At 40.4% G+C, this 26,178-nt stretch overlaps 1 protein-coding gene across 2 annotated transcripts; it reads right to left on the reverse strand.

Moving 5' to 3' along the window:
* Positions 1–2,979: 2,979 nt before the first annotated feature.
* cbarpa (CACN subunit beta associated regulatory protein a) lies at positions 2,980–25,818 on the reverse strand. 2 transcript variants are annotated; one of them, XM_083525270.1, is made up of 10 exons: positions 25,714–25,818; positions 18,756–18,827; positions 12,758–12,903; positions 11,399–11,460; positions 11,048–11,213; positions 10,000–10,171; positions 9,433–9,585; positions 8,786–9,041; positions 6,498–6,717; positions 2,980–5,705 (listed from the first exon to the last, which is right to left on the reverse strand). In XM_083525270.1, exons 2-10 carry the CDS (start codon positions 18,801–18,803, stop codon positions 4,076–4,078), a joined length of 2,853 nt encoding a protein of 950 aa, XP_083381396.1. In that variant the 5' UTR covers positions 18,804–18,827; positions 25,714–25,818; the 3' UTR covers positions 2,980–4,075. The 2 variants fall into 2 exon arrangements, with proteins under 2 accessions (XP_083381396.1, XP_083381395.1); XM_083525269.1 differs by lacking the exon at positions 25,714–25,818 and having other exon boundaries at positions 18,756–18,951.
* Between the last annotated feature and the right edge of the window lie 360 nt (positions 25,819–26,178).

Below are 26,178 nucleotides of genomic sequence, written 5' to 3' on the forward strand. Positions count from 1 at the left end.
AATAGCATCGAAACTACAGAGAACACCAATGTCATGATTTCCTTTTCTTCTCACATGCAGAACTGCACTTTAGTGCAGCGGTGGGTTCAGTCATCCATGTACACGAGAGACCCGCTGCTATTCTAACGCCTGCAAGCTCCTACAATGGGGTTCAGGTCAGAATTTGCACATACACCAGATATTTATTCCATTTGAGAGAAGGAAAATGGGACAGTGCTTTGATATGACACATGGTTTAGATGGGGTATTGCTTCATATCTACCTGGCTGTTAGTTAGAAGAGATATCCTACAGCAAGCGATTGTCAGTAAATGTAAAATGCTTTGAATAAAAATAAACTGAACAGATTCTACATGGCTGTATGTGGCAGGCTACGGCAGGCAGTATTCTACTTTTGATTTAAGGGTGGGGGGTGAAATTTGAGTGGAAGCTACTACTGGTCCCTTAACAGATGGAAGGTCGGTTGGTGCCGTGACCTCTCGAGTGCTTACTGCGGTTACCATAGCAATGATCTTTTCACTTTCACATCCTCTTGGTGGGGTGATTTCCTGAATAGGGTGCCATTTGTGTACCTATTACTTTTTACAAATTATGTTCATAATGTTACATTTCGAAATGCAACAACCCATGTGCATATTTTTTTTGCCCATCCAAGTTCAATGTAACTGCAGTTTGTTTTGAAAATATAATTAAAATGCTTTAAAAAAAAACAAAAATTGAAACAAACAAAAAAAAAAGCTTGAAACATCCTTTTCTTCGAGTCACATCTATAGGTTGTGGGGAAGAAACAACAATTTTTACATTTGTTGTGTCATGAAATATTTGGAATGTTCAACATGATTATGAAGTGTGTGTGTGTGTGTGTATATTTCCAAAAGTATTGGGTCACCTGACCTTTCCTGCTATATGTGGTTCTTTTCCAAACTGTTACCACTAAGCTGAAAGCCCTCAATTCTACAGGACGTTTTTAGATGGAGTATAATAAAAATTAGCATTCACTTGAACTTGGAAACCCAAATCTGTTCCAGCATGGTGATTCCCCTGTGCTTTAGAGATCAAGATCTTAAGTGGCCTGTTATAGAGCTCTGATCTCATCCCTACTGAGCACTTTTGGAATGAATTGGAATGCTGACTGCACCCCAGGTCTCCTCACCTAGATCAGTACCTGCCTTTTGTAACACACTGGTGGCTGATGATCCCAAATATCCCTAAACACACTCCGAAATCTAGTGGAGCATCTTCCCAGAAGAGTGGAGGGAATTATAAGAGCAAATTGGGACTAAATGTGGAATGCAATGCTCAGAAATTACATACCGTACTTATGACCAGGTGACCCAATACTTTTGGCAATATAGTGTGTGTGTGTGTGTGTGTGTGTGTGTGTGTGTGTATATATATATATATATATTGTTGAAATCATTTGAAGGGTGATAATGTCATCATGCCATTTACATAGTTGCAGGTCAACTTGGCAAAATGAAGCCATCATCAGTAAAGAAACATGAGGTTGTTGTTTGTGATGAGGTAAGACATGATTAGATGGGTTAAATATGTGTTTGTTCTTGTTCTAAGTGTCATTTATCCCTCAATGGCAATGCAGTTATGGAATTACCCACAAAGGATCCTAATGAAAGTACATGGCCACTGTGCTTCAATAGCTATTTGGACTATTCTATACAAACTTTCTGACTGCATTTTATATATATATATCTATAAAAATCTCACACTGTATATATGCAGTGGTCAGTATCTATTAAAAGTGGTCCAAGGAAGGAACAGTGGTGAACCGGTGACAAGTTCATGGGCACCCGAGACTCACTGATGTACATGGGGAGTAAAGACTGGTCCGTGTGGTCCGAACCAACAGACGAGCTCCTGTAGCTCAAATAGCTGAAGAAGTTAATTCTGTTAATGTTCGATGAGTCAGAACTGTTTTGGGAGCAAAAGGAGAACCAATACCATATTAGGCAGATGGTCATAATGTTACGTCTGATCGGTGTCGATCTTTAACTGCATCTAAAGCACTTATAAGGGTTTGTTAATCTGCCATGTGCGATGTATTACATCGTATGTCCTACATCTTGATACAAACTATTATAAGACCACTTCAGGTCTGCTTAGTTGTACGTTTCTGAGGTTGCTATCACCTCATCATCTGATGTCAAGGCGGTGGAAAAACACGCCGTCTCATCACTGCTGTTTAAGGGCTGTCTTTCGTTTGCTTCTAATCAATATGTATTATGAGAACAAAGAGCTCTGTGCGAAAGAAAACGAGAGACTGGTTCATAATCGATCTCCGACAGTTTTATATCCACAAGGACTAGTGTGCAATGAGCAGGCATGTTTAACACGCTTCAGGTGTTCGATTCATGGCAGCCTTTTTCATGGCTCACTGATGCGTTGAAATGTTTATCGGAACTACGAACCCTAGGCTTGATTTCCACCTTATAAATCATTTGGTGTTTGGAATAGTATCGGCGTTTATCGGTTGGTTTTGTAAATTCAGCCACAAGTGAACTCAATACTGTAATTTAGTTCCCGTTAGCTAACGTTGCATATATCTAGTTTTGTGCAAAATTTCCAAAAATAATATTTTAATGCCAGAGATTTTTCTTTACTCTGGACAATCAATATCGCGCTCACACACTCCAAGCTCCGGGCCATTTTCCCATCCCTTTAGTCATGATTAATGTCTGCTTTAAGCTTTCTATAGAACATACAACATTAATAAATATTATAATTACGACTGACAAAAAATAAAATAAAAATCAATAAATAACATTAAGGTATAAAATGGAAAGTGACTTTTTGACTTCTTAGCCAGAAACATGAAAGATGTCCGACACCGCTGGCCCGCCTCCCAAGGTTTGCGCCAGTGTCGACTATACATCATGCCAACAAGGACACTTAAAAAATGAAATGAACAGAACTAATAGTAGGGAGTCAAAGTAAAGTCAGCGCCCCTTAATCAAAAGAGCTCTTTTTTTCCTTTTTGTTCTGTTTTTTTTTTTTTAATGTACTTGATGCTTGACACTGTGGCATGACAGAGGTCTTGTCTCACACGGTGTGAGCTGATGCTAATAAAATCTTGTCAATTATGTTCACATGTTCTGCAGATAAAGTAAAACTTTCCGTCATAAGTGACTTTCTTTTTTTTTTTTTTTTTTTTTTAGCATCTTGGTTCCCTTCTTCAGGGCCACAATTTCACACTCTGCTCAAACTTGCCTTTGGTCACAAACTAAATGGCAAAAAGTTAATTTTGAGTGTTTTTCACATGGAAGGAATTCTTTCACACGAATATCATACCATTTAATGCAGCCTTTAGAATCAAAAGGAAAGGAAGAAGCTCTGGTTATCTGACTACTGGTTTGAAATTGAAGTGCATAACTTTAAAACTCAATGTGAACTTGTCCTCAAATAGGGAAAATAATTTGGGGATGAAGTACTTTAATCCCACACATAAATTGAGGAAAGAGGATTATGAATCAGCATTCTATAAAAAGCTGTGATTTGAAAAGATCTGCTAGGTGCTAGGAAAGGAATAGAGTTGCAATTCCAAAATAGCATAGGACTTAGAGACCCATATTTAGGAGTAATGTGATCATAATTAAATTAACAAGAAACTACTGACTTCTTTGAGGGGGAAAGGCTGATTCGTTATCATAATTTGTAATGAACAAAAGTGCAGTTGAGTCTTGTGGTTATTACTCTGAATTGCCCTGTAACTGTGTTTCACAAAGCACCCTAGTTGACCTAGTTTTCACAGTGCAATTTGAAATAGTCTTAACATTGACCTGGACAAAATAATGTTTTTTTTTTTTTTTTTAGCATAATTGTCTGCATATGGATTTTTCTTTTACTACATTTTCAGACATTTCCCTAGTTTGAGATTGCACCAAACTCACTTACTTAACCCTGCATTAGTAAGGAACAAGCATGCATTATTTATCTGAAAATGACTGAGGATTTGGTAGTGCGGAATCGGGTTGTCTTAACACCTCCAGATAAAAATGATGTACTCTGAGGGGGTTCCTCCTAATTACCCCAGTCACGGTATGGTGCAATTCATCATGCTCTTAGACCTGGCTGAGGTCTGGGGAGGTGCGGGTCACAGTCACCATGCATTCTTGACTGCCTTGAGTCCTCTTCAGGCTGGTGTAGAGCCGTTCATTTAGACTGCTCACCAATTTATCGGAAGGATTGGGTTCCGCTACTCTATGCACATACCCTTTATCCATTGGGTCCTCATCCATGTAATACCTGCTCTCTGGAATGTGAATGCCTGTGTTCCATTGGATGTCACTTGTCTTTACAAGACTGGGGTCTGTGAGAGACCATCTATGTTCATCTGTAGGATGCATAGCACTCCCACAACCCTCTAGTATCCCAGAGTCCCCCCCGGTGCTGTCCATTGAGGGTGTGGAAAACAACACGGTGGGATGATCCCCCTGTGACTTTACTACAGGGCTACTGTTGTTACTGCTGTTGTTGGAATTGTCTTCGGGAGCTGGACCAGAGTCCTGTGCTTTGGCCGATTCAGTGCCTTCACTAGCTGCTCCTTCACTGGCCTCCTCGTCTGCAGCACTAGCAATACGCGGTAGGGTGCTGTGGTACCGTGTATCCAGTGGGTAGTTGGCACTGTCTCCCCTCCGCAGTGCGTTAGTTCGCTGTCTTTCCAGGGACGGTGAGTAGCGAGCAGCTCCAGGGTCACTGTACTGCTTTGTGCGTTGCCACTGCTTGCGCAGGTGAATCCGTGAGCGATGTCTATGCCGTAAAGAAGGTGAACCTTGCTGGTCAAATTGTGGATCGTGGCGCAGGAATTCATTAAACAGCGCATCTGTTTTCTCGTCTATGCTGTAGTCTCTGCGACGAAAGCGAGGTCTGGGTTTGGTTTCTGTCTGCATTTCTTGTGTGTCTTTGAGTGAGACGCTTGCTTCATTCTGGGGTATGGTACTGGGAACTTCTGACGCTACGCTAATGCTGCTTTCTGAAGCTTCATCTTCCAGCTCCTCTTTGAACAATCGGGTCTCAAAACTCTCACACACCGTGCCCTTGCGGCCAGCATTCGTAAAGAAGCGGCGCCGTTCTGAAGCTGTCTTGCCTGAAGTGCTTCCAAACAGCCGTAGTTCCTCTGGTGCTTTGCATGGTGCCTCAATGGAAGCATAGCCACTGTCCATTTGCAGAAGCTTCCTGCTTCCAGCCTCACTGTCACTGCCTCTCTCCGAGTCCACACTGTCCCTGCCATTCCTTCTGCTGCTCACGTCTCTGACCACATCATCATATGGAAGCTCACCATCCCCATCGATCTCATCATCTATGTCTTGCGATTGGTAAATAAGCATACCGGTTCTGGAGGCACCAATGGCCCCTAGTGAACAGACACTATCAGCATCACTGCGTGTAGAGTCTCTGTCATTGCTGCTCAGATCAGAGGAGGCATACTGTTCCAGAGATGCTCGTAGGCTCCAGATGTCCCGGTACATATTGGGCTGCTCCAGACTTTCCTGTCTGTTCATTAAACCAAATTCAGAAGGCCCTTCAGTGATAGTATCCTCTCCTCCTGTTGCTCCTAGTATAATCTCTCCAGTATCTCCATTCTTTTCCACTTCATCTTCCCCTTGAGGCGCAAAGGATTCTGGTAACTTGAGGGCTGTTTGGGTCTTGATGTTTTCATCCCTCACTTCAAACACAGCCTTCACCTCTAACCTACAAAGAACCAAAGTTAAAGCAAACGACCTGAGTCATAACGTTCCAGCAGCCATTTGGGCCTTTATCAATTAATGGAATTGCATTTGTAAGAAAAGAACTGATGAGTTCACATAAGGACCTTATCTCAAAACCTTATATTTCTGTGTGGTACATACAAGGTGGTATCAAAATGTTTCAAGACTGGTTTTGTTTACAACAAAGTACTTTATTCATCACCATTTACACATTATAACCTTAAAAATTGTCACCTTGCACAGCAATACAGCGGTCGCAGCGTTCCTGACACTTCTGGAATATGTCCTGGAAGTCTTCTTTTCAAAGTATGTCAATTCGCTCTGGATCTTCACGATGGTGTCAGAACAGCAAACTTTGAGCTGGATCTTCGTGAAGGGGCGAAGTCCCAAATCTGGCAAGTAAGGGTGGGTGCGGAAGTGAGATTATGTGGATTGTTCTCCGACGATCGTCATGCACAAGTTGCCGAATAGTTTTGACATTTCTGGGGGTTAAACTTGTGGAATGTCTTCCTGATCTCTCGGCACCTTTTCGAATGACTCATTGCGCCATCGGCGTAAATATGTATGTCAACCGTCTCTGTGGCAGAATTTCACATTTGCTCTTTGTTTTAATCTGCTGTCTATGATGGAATCACAGACATAGTAATGCACGTGGTCAAAATAGCGGCAGTTAGCACCACAAGTCTCGAAATGTTTTGATACCACCTTGTATGGTGGGAATTTGCCAGGCAGATGGACCTGAGGCACTGTAAGTGATCAGGTGAAAGTACTGTACCTCCTGAGTGGGGCTTGTGGAGGTGGACAGCCTGTAGTTGATGACTCCAAAGAGCCAGCAGAGAGTCGTCTTGGGGGGTCAACTTGTTGCTGAGGGAGATTGACATGCAACAAAAAATCACTTTCTGCACCTGGTCCAGACTGCTGGATGTCCTCCTCCCCCTGTTCAAAAGTCTCACTTGCTGCTCTCTGTCTTTGAAATGCCCGTCTCCGTGGTGAACCTGAGATGGAAGAAGAGCATAAAAGAACAGAAAGGAAATGTAAGGTATTAGGTAAGATCAGCCTATTTTATTCAAGATTAGTTGTCTAGCAGTTAGGTTACTGGTATACCCCCTTCCTGCCTATAATATACTGTACAGTATATTCCATATTCAGGATCCGTGGTGGTCTGTAGCATAGAGGGTCTATATGATGAATAATGGAAGGCACAATGAAAGAATATACACAATGGACCAAAAGACAGAAAGGTCACTAAGTCCAGGCTGTGTGTTTAAGCAATGCTCTTGTACTCCAGTAATAACACTTTGTAATTGCATCTAGGCCTCATTAAGAGGAAATGAACATGCCACACTTGCTGACCTTTCACATCAGGTGAAGGATAACAAAATTATTACATCATTAATTTAGCCGGCAGAATCTCTTTATCTTCCCCTGTTCTGTCTGCAGCCACTTCTGAGCTTGCAGTCAGTCTTCACTCAGCTTCACTAACGACACACTTATTGATCCAGGATTGACTGGTCTCCAATGGCCTGTTCATTAAGCCCTACATGGTGCTCGACGCTGCCTTTCCTATTGCTGTCATGTGTTGCTAAAGAGCAACATGACATATGCAAATAATCACCGAACCCCAGACAGGCAACATTTTAGCTCCTTCAGTCTCCCAGCACAACTCCAGCTGAATGAAAGGTTGTTTGGTTCAGATGGTTCTCTAGCTATTCATTCATTCCTACCCATATGACTGCGTTATTTAGAGATATAAACAATGAACTATAGTGGTACCTCAGGCACAGACATTTGAAATAGCAGCAGGAAACAAATCTGAATAATCTTCTTACAGACCAAACAACATCTGGATTTGATTTTCATCCACAAATGCTTCTCCTTTTATCCTGACATTGGAACCATGCTTTGCTTACTTCCTCACTTCTAGGGCTGTGTATCGACAAGAATCTGCCGATACGATATGTATCACGATACAGGGGTTGCAATACTATATGCTGCGATACTGTAAGCAAGGCAATATTTTGGGATATGAATTATTTTAGGAATAGGATATAATTTTAGGAAAGATATTATTAAGAACATACCAATAATCGCAAACCTTAAATAAATGGATTTACCCAGAACACAGTGGGCTCTACATTTGCATTAATTTCATTTAAAATGACACTACTAATCCTAACCCCTTAAACCTTCCTATACCATCAAACCTGTGACAGCCTTCCCCGTATCACACCTCAGTGCCATCAAGTGTATTGCAATATATGAACACAATCAATACCTAAAAATGGTCATTTTATTTATTTTTATTGATTTTTTTTTTTATATATATATATATATATGCACATAGTCATAAAAGACACCTTATTTAAATTGGGATTGATTATGTATTATAATATTAGTATTATAAACTAGTGTTTTACATCTAAAAGCTACATCCTAGCGAGGCAAGATAATAAAGAGTAAGAGCGACTATTATTTCTTTTATAATGGTAAAGATCTAGAGTTAAGGAAATATATTATATATATATATATATATATATATATATTATATATATATATATATATATATATATATATATATATATATATATATATATATATATATATATATATATATATAGCACTGTTTTCCAAGGTTCAAATTAAGTTTTGTCTGGTGCAACCATGAACAGCCAATATTGTTCCTGAGATTTTCAACGCCATTGTAACACATTTCCCGCCTGAAAAACAAAACGCACATAAACAAAACACATTGCTGTTGGCGCAAGCCAGTTAATGCTTCTACCATTTCCGGCGAAAGTTATACCCATAATCGTTTTTTACAGCAGCGCCACTAAGAAACAGGTGGATATTAACGCTAGCATTAGTGGCGTGCCCTTATGCTAGTACTGTATTATTCCTGTCACTGTATATACTCAGAGATAAGGAGACTGCTATCTATCTAGCGGGCAGGATAAGAAACTGCTAGGAATCTTGTATGATTTGCGTTTTTGAGACTCTACAGTATCAGCAAACAAAATATCATGATACTCACGTGTATTGATATTTTCTTACAGCCCTGCTTACCTCTCATGTCCAGACTGGCTGCTCTGTTACTGCTGTCTAACTTCCACTTTTTGATAGTGAAATAAGGGCTGGCTCCCTCTAGACTCGCATGTCGCCTGAGTCGGGACAGAAAGTGCAGCATGGTGCCCTGGCCTGAAGATGAGCCGCCGCCTCCTCCTCCTCCTCCTCCTCCTCCAGATGATGCACATGCTCCTGTCACTTGGGAGGATCCGGGGTTGCCATCCATCTTTGAAGCAGCATTTCCTATTGCCTCAATCTGAGAAAAAGAGTGGGGTGCTAAACAGGAGCTCAGCCAGCATGTTCAAATCAGTGAATACCTAAGTATTAGTGCTTTTTTTTTCCATCATGACTTCTGTAAGAACTTTTTTAGGAAAAACTATTTTCTAGTGAAATCTGGTTGAGAAGCCCCTTAGTAGACACAGTGGCAGGGTGTGATGACGTGAGTCCTGAGGCAGTGTGTAATTTAGTAATGGCTCATGAGTAATGTGTGTCTGGTGTCAAGTGTTAAGGACTGAAAAGGCTCCTGATTTTTATTAGCAGGCATGTTAAGTGCCACTTTCTACCTGCTTCTCAGAACTAACACACAGATACACACACATTCTGGTGATCTGGTGTTTTTTGTCTATGTGAGTGTCTGAGTTACTCACTGTCCTTGATCGAGGTGGTTCTGTGCTTCCTTCACTAGTGCTGGATTTAAAGGTGGTGTCCAGGACAGAGTTGAGGGCGTCTCCAGGAAGTGCACAACTTGGGCTCTGGCAATTCCATGGCACTTGAGATTCAGGCAGGGTGCCCTCACCAAGCTACAAACGCACAGATCCATTGCAAACTTGAGTATTTTATGGTGTGTCAGGTAACACACATGGTCTTAAATATTAGATCATTTATTGCTTGAGCAATAAAGGAAGTGGTAGCTCAGAGGTTAAGGCTGGTTAATGCTACTGGTCAGGGGTTCAAGCCCCACTATTGCCAAGCTGCTGCTCTTGGGCCCTTGAGCAAGGCCCTTAAGGCCTCTGTGCTCCAGGACTCTAAAACCCAGCTTCCTAACAACACTGGGAGATGCGAAGAAAGAATTTCACTGTGCTGTAATGTACATGTGACAAATAAAAAGCCCCTTTTACCCCTCTTTAAACAAGAACAGAAACCTAGGCACTTAGTAAAAAATTGTGAACATCACATAGAAAGAACCTTTAAAAACAAAACTTTGTGTGCATAACCTGAAATATCGAGAGGGAAGGTTTGGGCTGCAGCTGTTCTCGCAGACTAATGCTGTTCTCAGGTGAGTCACACTCCATGATGGTCAGGATGTTCAGCGCTGGAGGAGCAATGTGCAGGTGGGTCAGGCGTGCCTTCTTCAAGTGGTGAAAATCACCCTCTGTAAGGGTATACCTGACACAGAAAGAGAATGGGTGTTTAACAGATGCTGACTGCTTAGGGTTTTTTTTATTTATTTCCAGTTCACATAAAGGCCAACTAAACTGGAATCTCTTGTAAGGTTAGTTCAAAAGGTAAGCCAGGAAAGTGACAAATATAAAGAAAAAAAAAACAGAAAAAAACCTTGAGAACTTGCTGATAAACAGGAAGTAAATATGCCAAGTTTGTTGTGAGTCATATTTTAAGCACATATGCACACAAGAACATTTCTAGTTTCTGATTTCCAATAACATTCAACAGCATGAGGTTCTATTTATACTTTACTATACTAGAAATCATCAGCCAAGCTTCCTATATATATAAAATTACACACACACACAAAGTTGTTCATTTCAATAAAACCAAATTTGGATATGAACATTTGTTAAAAGTGACAACAGTTTTGCCAAAGCTTTTAGTTTCTTTTATTGTATACTTTGCAACAGGATCAAAACTTTACACATTTTTTTATCAAAAGTCAGGCCAAAGACAAAGGGAAATGATGCAGGACATTAAAAAGAGGTGAAGTTGCTTCTGGTTTTGATTGCATTCCCTTTGTGCTGACGTTCTTGGTGATATTCAAGTGAGTGTGTATAACTGCTGTGTTTTTGGTTTGTCGGAAAAAATGAAACAGCAGTCACCCAAGACATTTGCGTTATTGCTTTATTTCTGAAAGGAAAAAAAAAAGATTTGCCTCGTCCACTGATGTGCGATAGGGCTTTTGTGATTTATGTTCTGTCTTTGATATGCCAGACCTGGTTTGTGGAAAAGAACAAACATTTATTTATGTCGACCCCAATTTGGACAGAAAACAACCCACACCACTTAACCTCAAATAATATATTCCCTGACCTTCGGCCTTTCTCCTGGTTCTTCTTGCTCTGCTCATAGATGGCCGTCTCGTTGAAGGAGACCCGCCGGCCTGTGTACACCGAGGACTGAAAGCGCTCTGTGTTCTCATCTCCGTGACAGCTGGAGGTGGACAGCGTGTCCGTGCTTTCCATCCTAATGGTGATGTCTGTCCGAGCAACATGAACATAAAGCCACTTCAATGAAGGCTTTTACTTCCTATTCTGATTGTCATGTAAACTAAATTTGAATGATACACTAGAATCAACGCTCCCTTATATATATTAGGAAATGAAGAACAAAAGCTACATTACTGGAGCTGATGAATGTAAGTAAAATGTTATGGTTGATTACCTTGAGTAGGTTGACTCTCTTCCACATATGTGGTGTTGGTTTTCTCCAAGTCATCACTGGCCCTATGCAATCATGTAAAAAAACATGCGTGACAATGAGTAGATTATAATGTATGAGGTGGTATGAAAAAGATTCAAGACTAGTTTTGTAACACGCCAACAGATGGCAGCACAAGGCTGCATGCACAGTCACAGGGAGCACCGACTTTTTAAAGTCAGTGTGCCAAAAGACATTGCCTTGTGTACATCGGGAGCTGTGTAACTGGTGCTATTCTGAACACGTTCACACCCTATCACCCATTTGGCATCCGTGGACTCGTCCCAAAAATAAAGATCCAGCTCAAAGGTCGCCGCTTTGACACTATTGCGGAGATCCAGCATGAATCGCAGGAGGTGCTTGAAACGCTTTGAAAAGAAGACTTCTATCACACATTCCGGATGTTGCAGGAACGCTGGGAGGGCTGTATTCAGATATTTCCCCACTGTGGGATGAATAAAAGTATTTCTTATCTTTGCTGTGCAAGGGGACTATTTTGAAGTTAAACGTAGATAAAAGTAAACGTCTCGAAACTTTTTGCCACCACCTCGTATGCAGTAGTTTGCACTCTCCATATTACCTTTTTTTTTTAAATGTAAAATAAAAGCAACAAACATTTCTATTAAGAGGACCAGAAAAGTTTAAAAGCAGAGGAACGAGTGAATTAGTTTTAAACTAATACGATCTTTCCTTTTTTTTATATATATATATTGATATACACAATTTGACAATGAAGAAACCTGACCTGAAGCCTGACACAATAAATGCATCAAAACCACCACCACAAATGCATACATAATCCAGTTGATCCTAATGACTCTGACACGCGAGTTATTTCCGTTTAGCCCGAAATACATGTAACCGGTTTTTTTGCTCCTGCTGTCAGGTCTGTCAGCGTGGGTTTCCTTCGCTCATAAACACAATGCCATGTCGGCTCCAGCTATACGAGAGCTTAATCGGATTGCCTCTCCGTGCATGCAGAACACTGAAGGCATACAGTGCTCCTAGTGTTGTGATTCAGTTCAGCTCCTGACTTCATTCAGCCGGGCTTTGATTTCTCCATCGGCGTGAAAGACAGATTAATTTTTTTCTCTGTGCGCGTTGGACGGTTCCTTCTCGAACATCAAAAGAGCCTTGTGATGTTAGCATAATAGCACACCTGTTTTGCTTTGGAAACACGTTCATGCGTAGGTTAAGGGATCTATTTGTGGAGCGTGCACCATCGTATTCAGGTTATACAATCCCTCAACTTGATATGTGAGAGAACAATATCTAAAAACCTGCATTCACTGCAATAGGCATCGTCAAATCAGGAGATCTCACCTCGAGTAGCGGCGTCCGCTCTGACAGCAGCGATGGCAGAAGATAAGGAGAACGGAAAGCAGGACCAGCGTTCCGCCGGCAAAAACGCACAGCATCACCAACAGCAGCACATAGTTATCCGGCCTGGCTGATGCCACTGGAACATCCTACACAAACACACACACACAGTTTGAGATTCATTTTTAAATTACAGATTTGAAGGCATGAAAGGGATACAACCACAATGAGTATAAAGGCCCTTCTGCTGCCTCCACACGCATACTTTCCTCTGCTGGCCTTGATACTGAAGAACAGAAAATAATACCGTGCCAATCTATCAGTTCAGGTATGACATGTGTGCTGTATGTGCTTGTTTTTATACCAAATGTATCTTTAAGGTTAAGAATATCTGATTTGATTCCATGAGTAAACTGCTTAAAAAAAAAAAACCCTAAAGCTGTGATGAAGGTTAAGGTTTGGGTTGGATGTAGGTGGAGATATTGAATGATTCGCAATAGTTGCGTTAATAATAATATCATAGAAGGTCCACTCAGCTTTACACAGAAAAAGCAGTAATCAAATAATGTATAAGTTTGTTACTTATAATTGTAAGTTTGTCCATAATGAGTGAGCGAGTGGTGAGTGTGGCAAGAAAAAAACCTCCCTGAGACGGCATGAAGAAGAAACCTTGAGAAGAAATACACTTCAAAGGGGTCCTCATCTAGGTGGCACCAAATGTACATTTATTACAGTTATAAATACAACCTGTGGTCCTGAGCCATTTTAATAGACTTGATATTAATTACAGTCCAGATCCATCCCTAAAGATCTTTCGTTGCTCAGTAATTTCATGGCTCTTTAGGCTTTTGAGGTGGAACTCAGCCCAGCTGCACAGAGTGGTCTTCAATTGACGAGACCTCCATCCAGAGGAGGGGCATTGGAATGAATCAGGCAGATCCAAAGAGAGGAAGAGGTTGAGCCTCTAAGTTTCGTTGAAGTGAATTTGTAAGGCTTTGTTAATATAATATAATATTGTGTTGGTCTCATTTTGCTGCCAAAACAGTCCTGACCTGTCGCTTATTAACAGCACAGGAGCTCATCTGTTGGATTGGACCACACGGACCAGCCTTCGCTCCTCATGTGCATCGGTGAGCCCCCATGACCCTGTCACCGGTTCACCACTGTTCCTTGCTTGGAGCACTTTGATAGATATTGACCACTGCAGACTGGGAACTGCTCACAAGAGCTGCAGTTGTGGAGATTCTCTGACCCAGTCGTCTAGACATCACAATTTGGCCCCTCACTCAAATCCTTCCTTCTGTATCTGTATTTATCCAAATCATCTTAATTTGCAAGGAGAGTATTTAAAATAACTCCCACCCTGGCACTTAATGCTGTTGATTTTGGGGTAATATTGGTCCCTGAGTGTTTAAAACAAGATACTACTTGAAAAAAGTTATATTTTCATTAATATGAATGTTAAAGATTCATGGAGAGCAAGCATTAGTGAAGCTGTGATCCTGAGGTTTTAATCAGCAGTGAAATCTTTCATTTTGCATGTCCAATGACCAAAAGCCATGCATGACCAACAGTATGAACAGTGAGGTGAATAGGCAGAGTGCAAAATCTAATGTTGGGTGATCGTTAGTTCAAATCTCATCAATGCCACAGTCATCCATGGCCTGGAGCCAAGGAAGCAAAGGGGGCCATGCTCTCTGTGAGATAGGGATACCATACTTCATCTTCCTTCACAATCACAGGGATACTAGCCAGCATCTGTGAATTACTGTATACCCAAGGGAGTTTGATAGAGTTTTCCTCTGAATGCTGCACTCTGCCCACAGCATGAGCTGCAGTTTGGAAAAATGCGGTTGTTCACTTCACACGTTTTTCTCAGTAAGCAAGTTTTAACATTCACCCTCCCTGGTTGGTAGCTGTCATATAATCGAGGAGATCTGGCAGCTACATGGAGATTTGCAGGTGACCAAATTGTGGAGAAAATAAAAATGATCTACCTTTGTGCTTCTTAATATAAGATAAAACTTACAACTGGAAATCGAAAGCTGCCTAAAATATTTGTAAGCATTGAATAAGGACATGGTTGGGCATACAAAAGACTCTTAGAACAGAGATCATTTTTGTATATTCTTAATGACATTTATGGATCCTAACACACCATCTGGCTTGGGGTTTTAAACAGAAATGATACCAACAATATTTTTAAGAAACCCAGTACATGTTTGAAATTCAAATTTCAGCTGCAAACTCACAAAACACCAAAGCACTAAATCTGGGTGCCAATGAATAAATGTTGTCTGCTGTTCATTTTTAATGAGTTTGTCCCAGAAAAAAAACAGGCTTTAAACACAGTCCATTATAAACTAATCCTACTACAAAGTGTGGGCATATTGTAAAAGAAAAAAACAAACTGTAACTACAGATTAAATACTTCTAGAGTAGGATCAAAGATGAATCTTCACGTATATATTTTTACAAAATGCAATACTAGTTTGCAAACTAGTGGCTTGATGAACCACACAATTTCACGTAACCAAGAAAATGGAGTACAACTGGACTAGTAAAGGAAACACTGTGTAAAAATTCACAGAGGAAATCCAATGAATTGCCCTTTTTTTAAACAATGGAAACTATTATTTGGTAGTAGATTTAATGAGTGTGAAGTCTGATGCATCTTGACAGCACTAAAAAGTACAATTAACTTTGCATGAGGCTGTTGAGGAATAAGTTCTGGCTCATAAGTGTGCACCAGCAGTCCATAATCAAAATGCTAAATAGAGCCTAACTTCAATTCTGCAGCTCATCTGAATGAAATATGGGGCAGAGGCGCTTTTTTTCCCCTTTTATTTATATTACTGTGGCATTTCGGGGCTTTTATGTGAAGGATGCTGGTCAGCACAGGTTTTGTTCTTGTGTTTTTTCACCTCTTTTTTTTAGGGTGAGCTGTTAATAGAATGACTATTCAGAAAAAAACAACCTCGATGTCCTTTAAAAAATCCACTACCTCCATTAAATTAAGACCAGAAAAACTACTAGAAATGTCTATAAAATGGAAAGATACCAAAATGTATAAGTATACCATTGGCTTTATAGTTTTGACAGTGTTTGTTAGATATTTTAAAAGTTGGACTAGTTTAAAGAATTGGATATACATAGGAATGCGCTAAAATTTAGATCACCAAAGCTAAAACAAATCCAATTAGGGTTGGAGTTAACATCAGGATGCTTAAATAAACTCATGAAAATACTGAACTGGCTGCTGAATATGTGAACGGATGCAAATCTAAATACAAAATAAGTGCTGTTGCATATCACAGTGCATGCTGAGTATTTCTATTCATCATATTCTAGACAAATTTCCTTCTTTCCCCTGCTATAGAAACTTCTAGTGGCCTTTTTTGTTCCTTCTCAGGAACTGCTTTACACATCTACAGGCTTAAACACACGGGAGAGTCTCCAGGCAACAGCCGATCCCTGTGGATGCCTTCCCCTTAGTACTGTACACTCTTGCAACAAAAAGCAGCCATACAATACTTTGCCGTATATTAAAATATAAAATGTGACTACTAAAGTGTTTTGATTCCACTTAGGCACAATCATGACAATGTGCTAATCATTTTTATTCAACAACATGGACTATCTGTGGAAAAGGTTCGCTCCTTCTTTCACCAGCATCTCGTTTTTATCTTGGAACACTTCTGAGTAAAAAATGCCAACACCATTCAGAAATATAAAGCCAGAGCTTTGCCTCTGACTGTTGCAATGCAATGACACTGGAGACTCCTTCCAAATATTCCCAATTAAACATCACATCAAACTGAAATCAGTTCATCAACAACCAAATCCTCAGAGTAGAAGTTATTCCAGAAAGAATAATGTTTTAGAACAAGTGCATTAATATAAACCTTTGGTTCTGCCATGGGGTTGGAACTTAAATCAGAGCTGCTGCTGTAGAAAAAGAAAGAAATCCTTCTGACCAATCAGAAACATGCATTCAACTTACACCTTGTGACATTTATACATGTCGGTTAGAGCGAATTCTGCCGTGATCTGTAACTGCTGAAAATGCAAATGGAATCTGAACTAACGGTTTCCATTACGTATAACCGACTGCGTAATGGAAACTCTTACACCATTACATGAGTCCTCATTTGGATTTTCATTAACATTCTGACCGATGCATGCAGCAGGTCTGACAGAAACACAGATGTGAAACTTTCAGTCAGATGTGTTTCCAAACGAGAGAGTTTGTGAAATTCTTCCAGGTAATTTTTTTTGCACACTTTCAGCTACGCTGCCTCAGACTGATGCAGCTCCATATAACATCAAGGCTTTGAAAGCTGAGAGCAGAGCGGAATACAGATGCGAAGTGCTGCTTCCTGTGTAAAGGCAAACTGCTCAACATGGGCTTTCTTAGGAGACTGTAATTCTGTCTTGGCCTGTGAAATAAGTCAGGGTGAGGAAAGTACCGATTTTGAGATCAGGGAACAGATTAATTATGGGAGGTGCTTTAGAAACAATATCAAGAATGAATTATATCACAAGGTAATTCCAGATGATTCATACGCCGTTTAGATCCAAATGTCTGATCACAGGTATATTTGGGAAAATCTGTACATTGTAGTACTGTTTAACTATGAATAGATTTCCCATTGATTCAGGGTTGATTCAATAGCAAATAAGATCTCTTTCAATATTGGGATCCATTCTGATGGTGTTTTTGTGTCATTTTTCATCCTATTTATGAACATTATGTATATCAGGACACACTATCCATAATCTAAATTAGACTTTTGAAAATGACTTTTCATCCTCATCAGAGAAATCCCCACAGCGAATATCCAACTCAAACAATTGTTTTCAAATCGGATTGAAATCGAATGCTGTGGACTGTCTGAGGAACAGATTAGCTTCTATTCCCACTTGCACTAACTGATCTATACGATCGTTCCCCAGCGTTGTGAAGTATTCGAGTGTATGTATATTTCGTTACTTAGGTAAATTTTTTTAGCTACTTTCTAGTTTTACTGCATATCAAAGATATAAGCAACTTTTACTCTCTATGCTAATTCATTTATTTTTTAATATATGTACTTTTTACTCCACTATATTTGAGTTGAAAATGACTGTTACCACTTACATTTTGTAATCAGTCAGTCAGCTCTGAATATGTGGTTTTACTTGATCTATAATTATTTACTATAATTTTATTTGTCCATTGAATACTAATGGTTCTTCTACTTCTACTAATATTACTACTTTTTTTACCGATTTGTCTGATCTTTGTTTTTGGCTTTTCACTAACACGTGTCTTGGTGTTGAGGACTACTGCATTTTTGAGCACATTCAATATGAGTCAAATACTCAAATACTGTTCAAATCAGATATTTAAAGACTTTTACTCATGTTATATTGGAATTGGTGATTTGTAATGTAAGTTTTGCAGAGAGGTACCTATACTTTTTCAGGTACTCTTTACACCTCTGTCGTTCCCCTCACCAGCCTCTTGTTTGGTCTGGTCGATTTCTGAGCGACTTCAAAATGGAAATTGGCGTTCGTAGCGAAGATGTGCCTGGAAAGTTGAAGCTACAGCCTTACCTTTGACTGAAAGTGCTGAAACTGGAGACTCCTTCCAGAAGTGCTCCAGTGCTCAACTAATTCTTAACTGATGTCTTCTCTCAAAGAATTACAGATTTTATAAAATGGGTTTGTTGCAAAAAACAATCTAAAGAAAAAAATAGATCTACTTAATATTGTTCAGATTTTTATGTTAAAGAACATGATTTTGATAAGAGAAACAAAACATCTCATTTAAGTATGTTTGATGTTTAAGATTTCTAAAGAAAGTTGAACTATTTTGCCATATTCAAGTCCATCAAAGCTTCTTCAATTAACTGAGAGTTCTAGATGTTTACAGGGAAGAGTGCCCAACCCAAACCCCTCACTGGTTCCTGCTGGTTTTTTCCCCGAGCGTGTACTTGGTTAAGGCAGGCATACTCACAGTGGCGTTCTCCGTGATGGTGGTCAGCAGAGGCGGCTCATCGCTCATGGTCCTGGCAAGAATGTGCACTTCCTGGATCAGAAGAGACACAAACATGACAGGCAATCAGATAGACAGCTACTTTTCATTCGGCAAACCCACCGAGTGTCTTGCTGACTCGGCTAATCTGTGAGCAGCTGCATTAGAGCGAGCTGGCTCAGATGTTCACATGTTCCTCCCCGTTCTCCCTGCTCGCCTAGTTTTGGCTGCACTTCAGGGACACGATGTGAGAAGGTGCCAAAACATTCGAGCTACGAGTGTAATGCTTTGAGGTGGACACTTCTTTTCCTTTGCTTTAAAAAGCACACCAATGCAAAGCCTTCATAGAGCTGAAACAATGAAGATGATGATGATTAAACATGAATAGTGACAGCTATAGGAGGAGATTATATAAGATATATATTATATAATCGGAAATTAGATAACCCGAAAAATGAAGACAAAACATGACTTGGAGGAGATTTGACTAATCCTTGTGGGTCAGATCACTTCCTTCCTTTCTTATCAGTGATTTTCTCACAAGGCTGAGTGCCTTGTTAACACTTTGTTTTCATCTACAATTTCACCCATCTTCTTTCGAATAAATATCTTTGCAGTATCAAAAAAAATATACAAAGGTATTATTTCCTTTCTTTCTTTGGATACTGTGGTTATGTTTAAAGGAGCTATTTGTAAATTTGGAGCCCTCTGCTGCCTGAAAAAGGTATCACTAGTCAATAAAAACTAACCACCTTTTAGAGGGAAAACAGTGGGCATGCTTTTTTATTAAATTTTTTACTGACAGTTGAGCTTTTTTCAGGGCCAGGAAAATGTAAACACATGAAATAGTCAAAGATTTTGCATATAAATATTTGGTATTATTGATGTCTTTAAAATAAGATTTTCAGGTGTAGAAAAACGAACTAAATACTAAAATACAAGACATTTTCAAAAGCATGTGGATACCTGACAAGAAGATTCATATTTGCTTTATTTCAACACCTCATTCCAGATGTAGTCTCCAATTTCTGTTATAATAACCTCCACTCTTCTGGGAAGATGTTCCACTAGATTTTGGAGTGTGGTTGTGGAGGTTGTGCTTGAATGTGTGCTCATTCAAGCACAAGGGTTTTAATAAAGTCATGTACTTATGTCGGTGAAGTGAGGAGACCTGGGGGTGCAGCCAACGTTCCAATTTATCCCAAAGGTGTTCAATGGGGTTATAGAGCGCTATAGCAGGCCACTCAGGATCTTCCACTCCAACCTATAGATCTTCATGAAGCTGGTTTAGTGCACAGGGGCATTGTCATGCTGGAGCAGATTTGGGTCTCCTTGTCCATGTGAGGGTAAAATTGAATGCTACCAAATCCAGAGAAATCGTGTACAATTGTGGTAACAATATATCAATTTATCCACAAATATCCACATACTGTTGGAAAAGTTTGGTGTCCCAATACTTTAGTCCATGTAGTGTATTTTATATTTCACCTTTAAGATAAAGTGGTTTGGTGGTGTTATCTAGTGAAATTCCTTCATCTTTATTGTCATCTTCCTGCTGCTTTATCCTGGTCAGGATAACAGTGAATATCATGGGAACAGTGTGTTAGGAGAGAATACACACCTGATAAGAAGTCAGAATTTCCGCACCGTGCGCGCACACACACACATATACACACACACACACACACGCACACACACACGCACACACACACACACACAAATTTATACCTAAATTTACTAATTTACCTATCAGCAGCTGGAGAAAGGTTGGCGGAAACCAGAGTGGACTTGGACGGCGAGCAAAACAGTGCCGTAACCTGAGCTCAGGCTCAAATCAGAAAACCAAAATCTAAAAGATGGAAACACTTCCGAGTGCTAATTCCGTTAAAATAAACAATTATCATGTAAGTGGTAGTGGGGAGGTGGTAGATTAGTGGTTAAGGCATTGGATCCCATTGTCATAAATTAAAATCCCAGTTCATTTCTGGGCTCCTAAACAAGACCCTTAACCCATCGCTGCTCAGTTGTATGAATGAGATAAATGTAAGACGTTCTGGATAAGGGCGTCTATCAAATGCCAGAAATATTAATGTAAGTATGAAAGCAAGTCTATAATTGAATAATTAGTAAGGAGGATCACTGAAGTGTACTATGTGTGAGTCAGTTTCTAGGGACACACTCTTAGGAGTCATGTGATGTTCACTGTACTGTGACTCTGCTGTAAGCGACAGCATCTGTGGCAATACTACATAGCACTGTGCTTACCGTGCTATACTGCAGTGCACACACACACACACACACACTCACAAAACTGAAATCATCTGCTGAGTTCATTCTGTGTAGGAGTTCGTTTGTGTCTGATTTTAACATACACACACATACACACACATACACACACACACACACACACACACACACACATACAGAGCAAATGGAAAACAACAAAGCTCTGTACAACAAGAGCACTTCAAAGCCCACCTGTCCTGATTGCCCTCACCCTCATTTTCTCATCTCCAGCAAAAACACAAATGCACTCTCTCCCCTCTGTATTCCTTTTTCTCTCTCTCTCTCTCTCTCTCTCTCTCTCTCTCTCTCTCTCTCTCTCTCTCTCTCTCTCTCTCTCAATTCAATCTCCTCTTCTCTCCCTTCTGTTTTCCCATGCCTCCCTCTTTACCATGGAGATGCTAGGCAGGCTGCAGTGCTCTGAGATCTCTAATGATAAGTTTGTTGCTGGTTGGCTGGTTTTTCTACCATTGCGTCTAAACTAGTCGTTGAGGAAATCCTGAAAGGGGAAAAACATAGCAGGCTTTTCTCAGCTCCAAAGCATTTACTAGATTTTGTAAGCCTTTTCAGATCTATATTTGCAGCCTTTTCTGCTTTTATCTACTTGCATGCTTTGCATCTCAATCAGCGAGATTACCAGTCATTCGATGTGCGCTATAAAATGAGATATTAGTTTGTAAACTCCCTGATTGCCAGAGCCAAAACAAATCGCAAATGTGTGGAAAAGTTCACCTCACTAACATGTATAGTGGGTGAGAACTGATATGTACCGCATACAAAATCGGCGGATTGAAAAATGCGCCAGGGAGGCGGCACGACAGATTTCCTTCTAGAAAAAGTTTTCAGCACAATTTATAATGGTAAAAAAAAAAACAGTACTTATAAGCAGTGAAGCTGAGGATCTCTGAAGGGTTTTACAGCAGACATTTCTCAATATATACTGTACAATGTTGGAAACAACTTAAAATGGATCCGGTGGAGCATCGATTCCAAATAAAAATAGCATGCGATTGTGTGCTTTCAAGTAGCTTCAATGTTCAAATGAGTCTTCAGAAGCTCTTTTAAGTTATATTTAGTTGTTTATATGGCAGTGTGACAACACAAAACTTTCTTTCGGCTTCTCCCATTAGGGGTCGCCACAGCAGACCATCTGCATGTTTGATTTGGCACATGTTTTTACGCTGGATGCCCTTCCTAACGCAACCCTCCCCATTTATCTGGGCTTGGGACCGGCACTAAGGCTTGTGCAACTCTAATGGCTGTGGTTGGTTCCCTGACCGGGGATCGAACCCGGGCCGCAGCGGTGAGAGCGCCGCATCCTAACCACTAGACCACCAGGGAACCTGCCAGTGTAACAACACTAAGCAATGAAAAAGAAGACTTGCCGTGCCACAGATTAGTGCTGTTAAAAACTGGTCAAACACGAGGCAGCCACCAATCAGGGTCTGTTTTGATTGGCGCTTGGTGGTATCTCCTGAGCATGAACATACAGTTCAGCGTGAGTTCAACAGCAAGCAGAACATTTAGAGTAGAAACTCCAGACTCGAACTCGCCACAACACATGTGGTCTGATTTGCACGACTTTTTCTAAATATTCTAAAGAAGGCTTTGGGCTGATGATAATTGTAATAGATATCAATCAGTGTTTGACTCATTAATATGATTCTATTAATAGATTGTTGTGCTGAGAGTCACATTTGAGTCTCTTCACAGTTGATTAAGCAAAGAGTCTTGTGACAAAAATGATAATATGACATTATAGCCATAATAAATCATAGTACTTTGGATACTTAAGTACATTTGAAGGCAAATACGTTTGTAAGTTTACTCAAGTAAAAGTTCAAAGGGACACTTTAAATTTTAGTGTAATAATATTTTAGAGTGTATCTCTAAGTAAACATGGTTTGTGTACCACTGTGAACCAAATTTCTCTCGCATTTAGAGAGCTTTTAAGACTGAACAATGAGAAAGAAAAAAGATTGTCTTTAGACTATACAACTTCACCTGGATTAGGCACAAACAAATAAACCAATCCCTCAGGAGCAGCTTGACTCTACGACTAAACACACATCAGACTATTTGACTGTGGGAACCTCCTACGCATGTTACACTCCGGGCCATAAAACCACTCCACCTGAATGTACTGAACACATCCAATTCATTTTCAGCCAAGACCATTAACAGGCATTAAAATGTCCCCATCCTTAGCCCCATGCATACAATCTCCATTAAGCCAGGCTGTAATGGCTCCTGAACATGAGCAATGTACGGCAGCTCCGGACTTAAAGTGGTATGTTTCTGCCCAATGTGTATTCATGAGGAAAGGAAATCTCTACGGTGCAGTAAAGCACCTCCAGGGCCCCCTGTCTCACTTTCTCTCTCTCCTGCACACTTCCTTTCCAATGCTCAACAAGGCCTAATCTTTCTGTTTAGGATGCTCCAAAACCTAGTGTATGTGTGTGTTAGTCAGTGTGTGTGTAGTGAGGTAATGTTTATGTAACAAGGTTGGAGAAAAGTCACCAAGGTCAGAGATCATCACTCCAGCAAATCAGAGATGAGATGTGTTGAGTAAAACCTCCTTGAGTTGAAGGAATACACCGGTTTTTTTTTTTACTTAATTATCTGCATTTGTCGCATACATATAGATGGATTAATAATGACATGATTCAGTGTGAACAGCTAACCGCTAATTGGGGTCCTCAGTCAGCACGTGCATTTAAGTGGTAGTTTTTAGAACTTTCTTTTTTTTTTTTTTTTTTTTAAGATTCAGCCCTAAAGCTAGATCTTTCATCCATTTTTAGTGCAGGTCCGCCTTTTTACAAGGAAGAATTTGTGGTTATGTGAGACAATTGGAGTGTTGTGCGGATCAAATTATTGAAGACAGCATCAAAAAGATCCTTTGGGGAAACGTTACGTAACCTATTTTCATTACTGTATTGCTCCAGTGTTAGAAAATTTTATAAAACTTAAACAGCTTTGACTTTTAATTCTATGAGATGTCTGTCTCATATTACATCTGGATGTTGCAGTTTTGAACTTTTTTGATATAATAAGTTCATTCATTCATCTTCAGTATGTACTTCATCCTGCTCAGAGTGAGTCAGGGTGGATTTCAGGGCCCATCATGGAAACACCGGATGTGGGAATTGGTAGCTCATTGGGAAAAAAGTGTTGGAATTCTAAGTGGAAGGTCGTGAGTTCATATCCCAGCACCTCCAACCTGCCACTGCTGGGCCCTTGAGCAAGGCCTTTAACCCTCAACATCTCAAGTTGTAAAAATGAAATACTTGTAAGTCGTTCTGGATAAAAGGAAAATACAATAAATGGATGTGAAGTGGCAGTACGTCCTCAATATCGCACCATGTAAACACGATCACACCTAAAAATTCATTGTAACCAGTTCACCTACTGGCACATTTTTTGAGGGAAGTAAGGATACTGGAGAACGCAAAGGAAACCCATTTAAACTTGGTAAGAACTTAGGTAACTCCTAATGGACACTATCCCTAGCTTGGGATATACCCTTGGAGCTCTAAAGCAGCAAATCGTTCCCTCTTAAATAAAATTCTTTATTTGTCATTTCTACATTTCAAAATTGTAAAAGCCATTTATTCGCATACACCAGTTTGCTAGGAGAACCCGGGTGCAGGATTATGCACTGGATCAAAGAGGATTAAGGGCCTTACTCAAGGGCCCAGCAGGGACAGCTTGGAGTGTCTGTGGCAGAGCTTGACACCCAACCTTCTGCTTTGTAACCCAGTGTTGAATTTACCCAGAATTTGCTCCACCATGCCACCAATTCCCTTGTATAACTAAATAAATAATAAATACGGATTGATGTAATGCTGGAAAATTCCTTTAAGGTACAGACTGTTTAAAAGGGGAGTGGGTGGGGGAGCCCAGGATTTCACCCCTGTTCGGGAACTCCTCAAGTAAATAACTCATTCTGAGCAAAGCAGATTTTGACAGTGTCGATAGGATCTCTTTTAGGTCTTGTTTTTGTTGTTATTATTTCATGGAAATACAGAGTGCTCGGGTTTTACATTTCTTCCATTCCAAGAAACTCATCTCACCCCCACAGGAACTCAGGAATAATGATCTAGGCTGCACTAGCAGTGAGCTGGAAGCATCTCAGAAACCTTTCTGTTGAAACCAAACATCTCAGTCTGCATCGTCACGTCAGATGTGCACTGCATTTGGCTGCTTTACGGGTCGATGAGAATAAGAAGGAGGACCCCCATTTTTCTCCTGGAGAGAAGCACTTGCGCATCCCCAATCGCGCCATAACCGCGCTGAGGAAGAGACGCACTTTAGAAAGCCGAGCTGCGACCATCTAAACCCTGAAAGCATCTTCAGCCTCACCGCCACATCCAGTCCGGTTATCGTCCCGACCGCGGTTCTTATACAGCATCAGCACCGTTGCAGAAATCACGCTTGCATCATCATCATCAATGAACCACAGCTGCAAACCGCCTTTCAGCATCACCACATCTGGCTCACATCTCATCACATGCGTGACTTATTCGCTCGTCCACGCAGCCTCTGATAAACAGTCCAAAGCTTTCTAAACACACACACACACACACACACACACACACACACACACTGCCCAGAACACGTCCTAGGCGTGTCCCAGATAAAGGAGGGAATCACTCACCTAGTTGGGCTGCATGCGGCTCTTCACTGGGCGCCTTTCATTTTCCTCCAGAGCTGAACCTAGTTATGAATGAACCTCGGGCTCGATAGGACACGCCCACCAACCGGTTGTGGACCGACACCACGTGATCTTGGGAGGTGGCCCTATCAGCGGGATTCCGCCGCGCGATAGAACCCGGGTTATGTCCCAAACCAAATAACAGTGTAGTGTGTGTTTTTCTTGACTATTGTGCCAAGACGGTATTTTCTTTATCATGCAAAAATGTAAACCTGAGCCCACCAGGTGCTGCAGCAAAGATATGCTTGTGATTCATTCATTTTTTCTGGACACCTTCATATAAGCTGCAAAACCTCTCATTAATAATTTAGGGTTGTTGTTTTTTTATAATTGGATGGTGATGAAAAAAAAAAGAAATTATTAGTTTCTTTATAATTGCATGATATTGTTAAATGCTTCCATCACCTT

The sequence above is a fragment of the Silurus aristotelis genome, assembly GCF_946808225.1.
Source record: "Silurus aristotelis genome assembly, chromosome: 22".
Taxonomy (NCBI): Eukaryota; Metazoa; Chordata; class Actinopteri; order Siluriformes; family Siluridae; genus Silurus; species Silurus aristotelis.

Excerpts from the sequence above, each read along its gene's own strand:
- cbarpa (XM_083525269.1), bottom strand. The coding sequence starts at position 18,851 with ATGTTTGTGTCTCTTCTGATCCAGGAAGTGCACATTCTTGCCAGGACC. Across the intron at positions 11,214-11,398 it reads AGAGAGTCAACCTACTCAAG|ACATCACCATTAGGATGGAA; the intron begins GTAATCAACCAT and ends TTGCTCGGACAG. Across the intron at positions 6,718-8,785 it reads AGCCAGTCTGGACATGAGAG|GTTCACCACGGAGACGGGCA; the intron begins GTAAGCAGGGCT and ends CTTCCATCTCAG.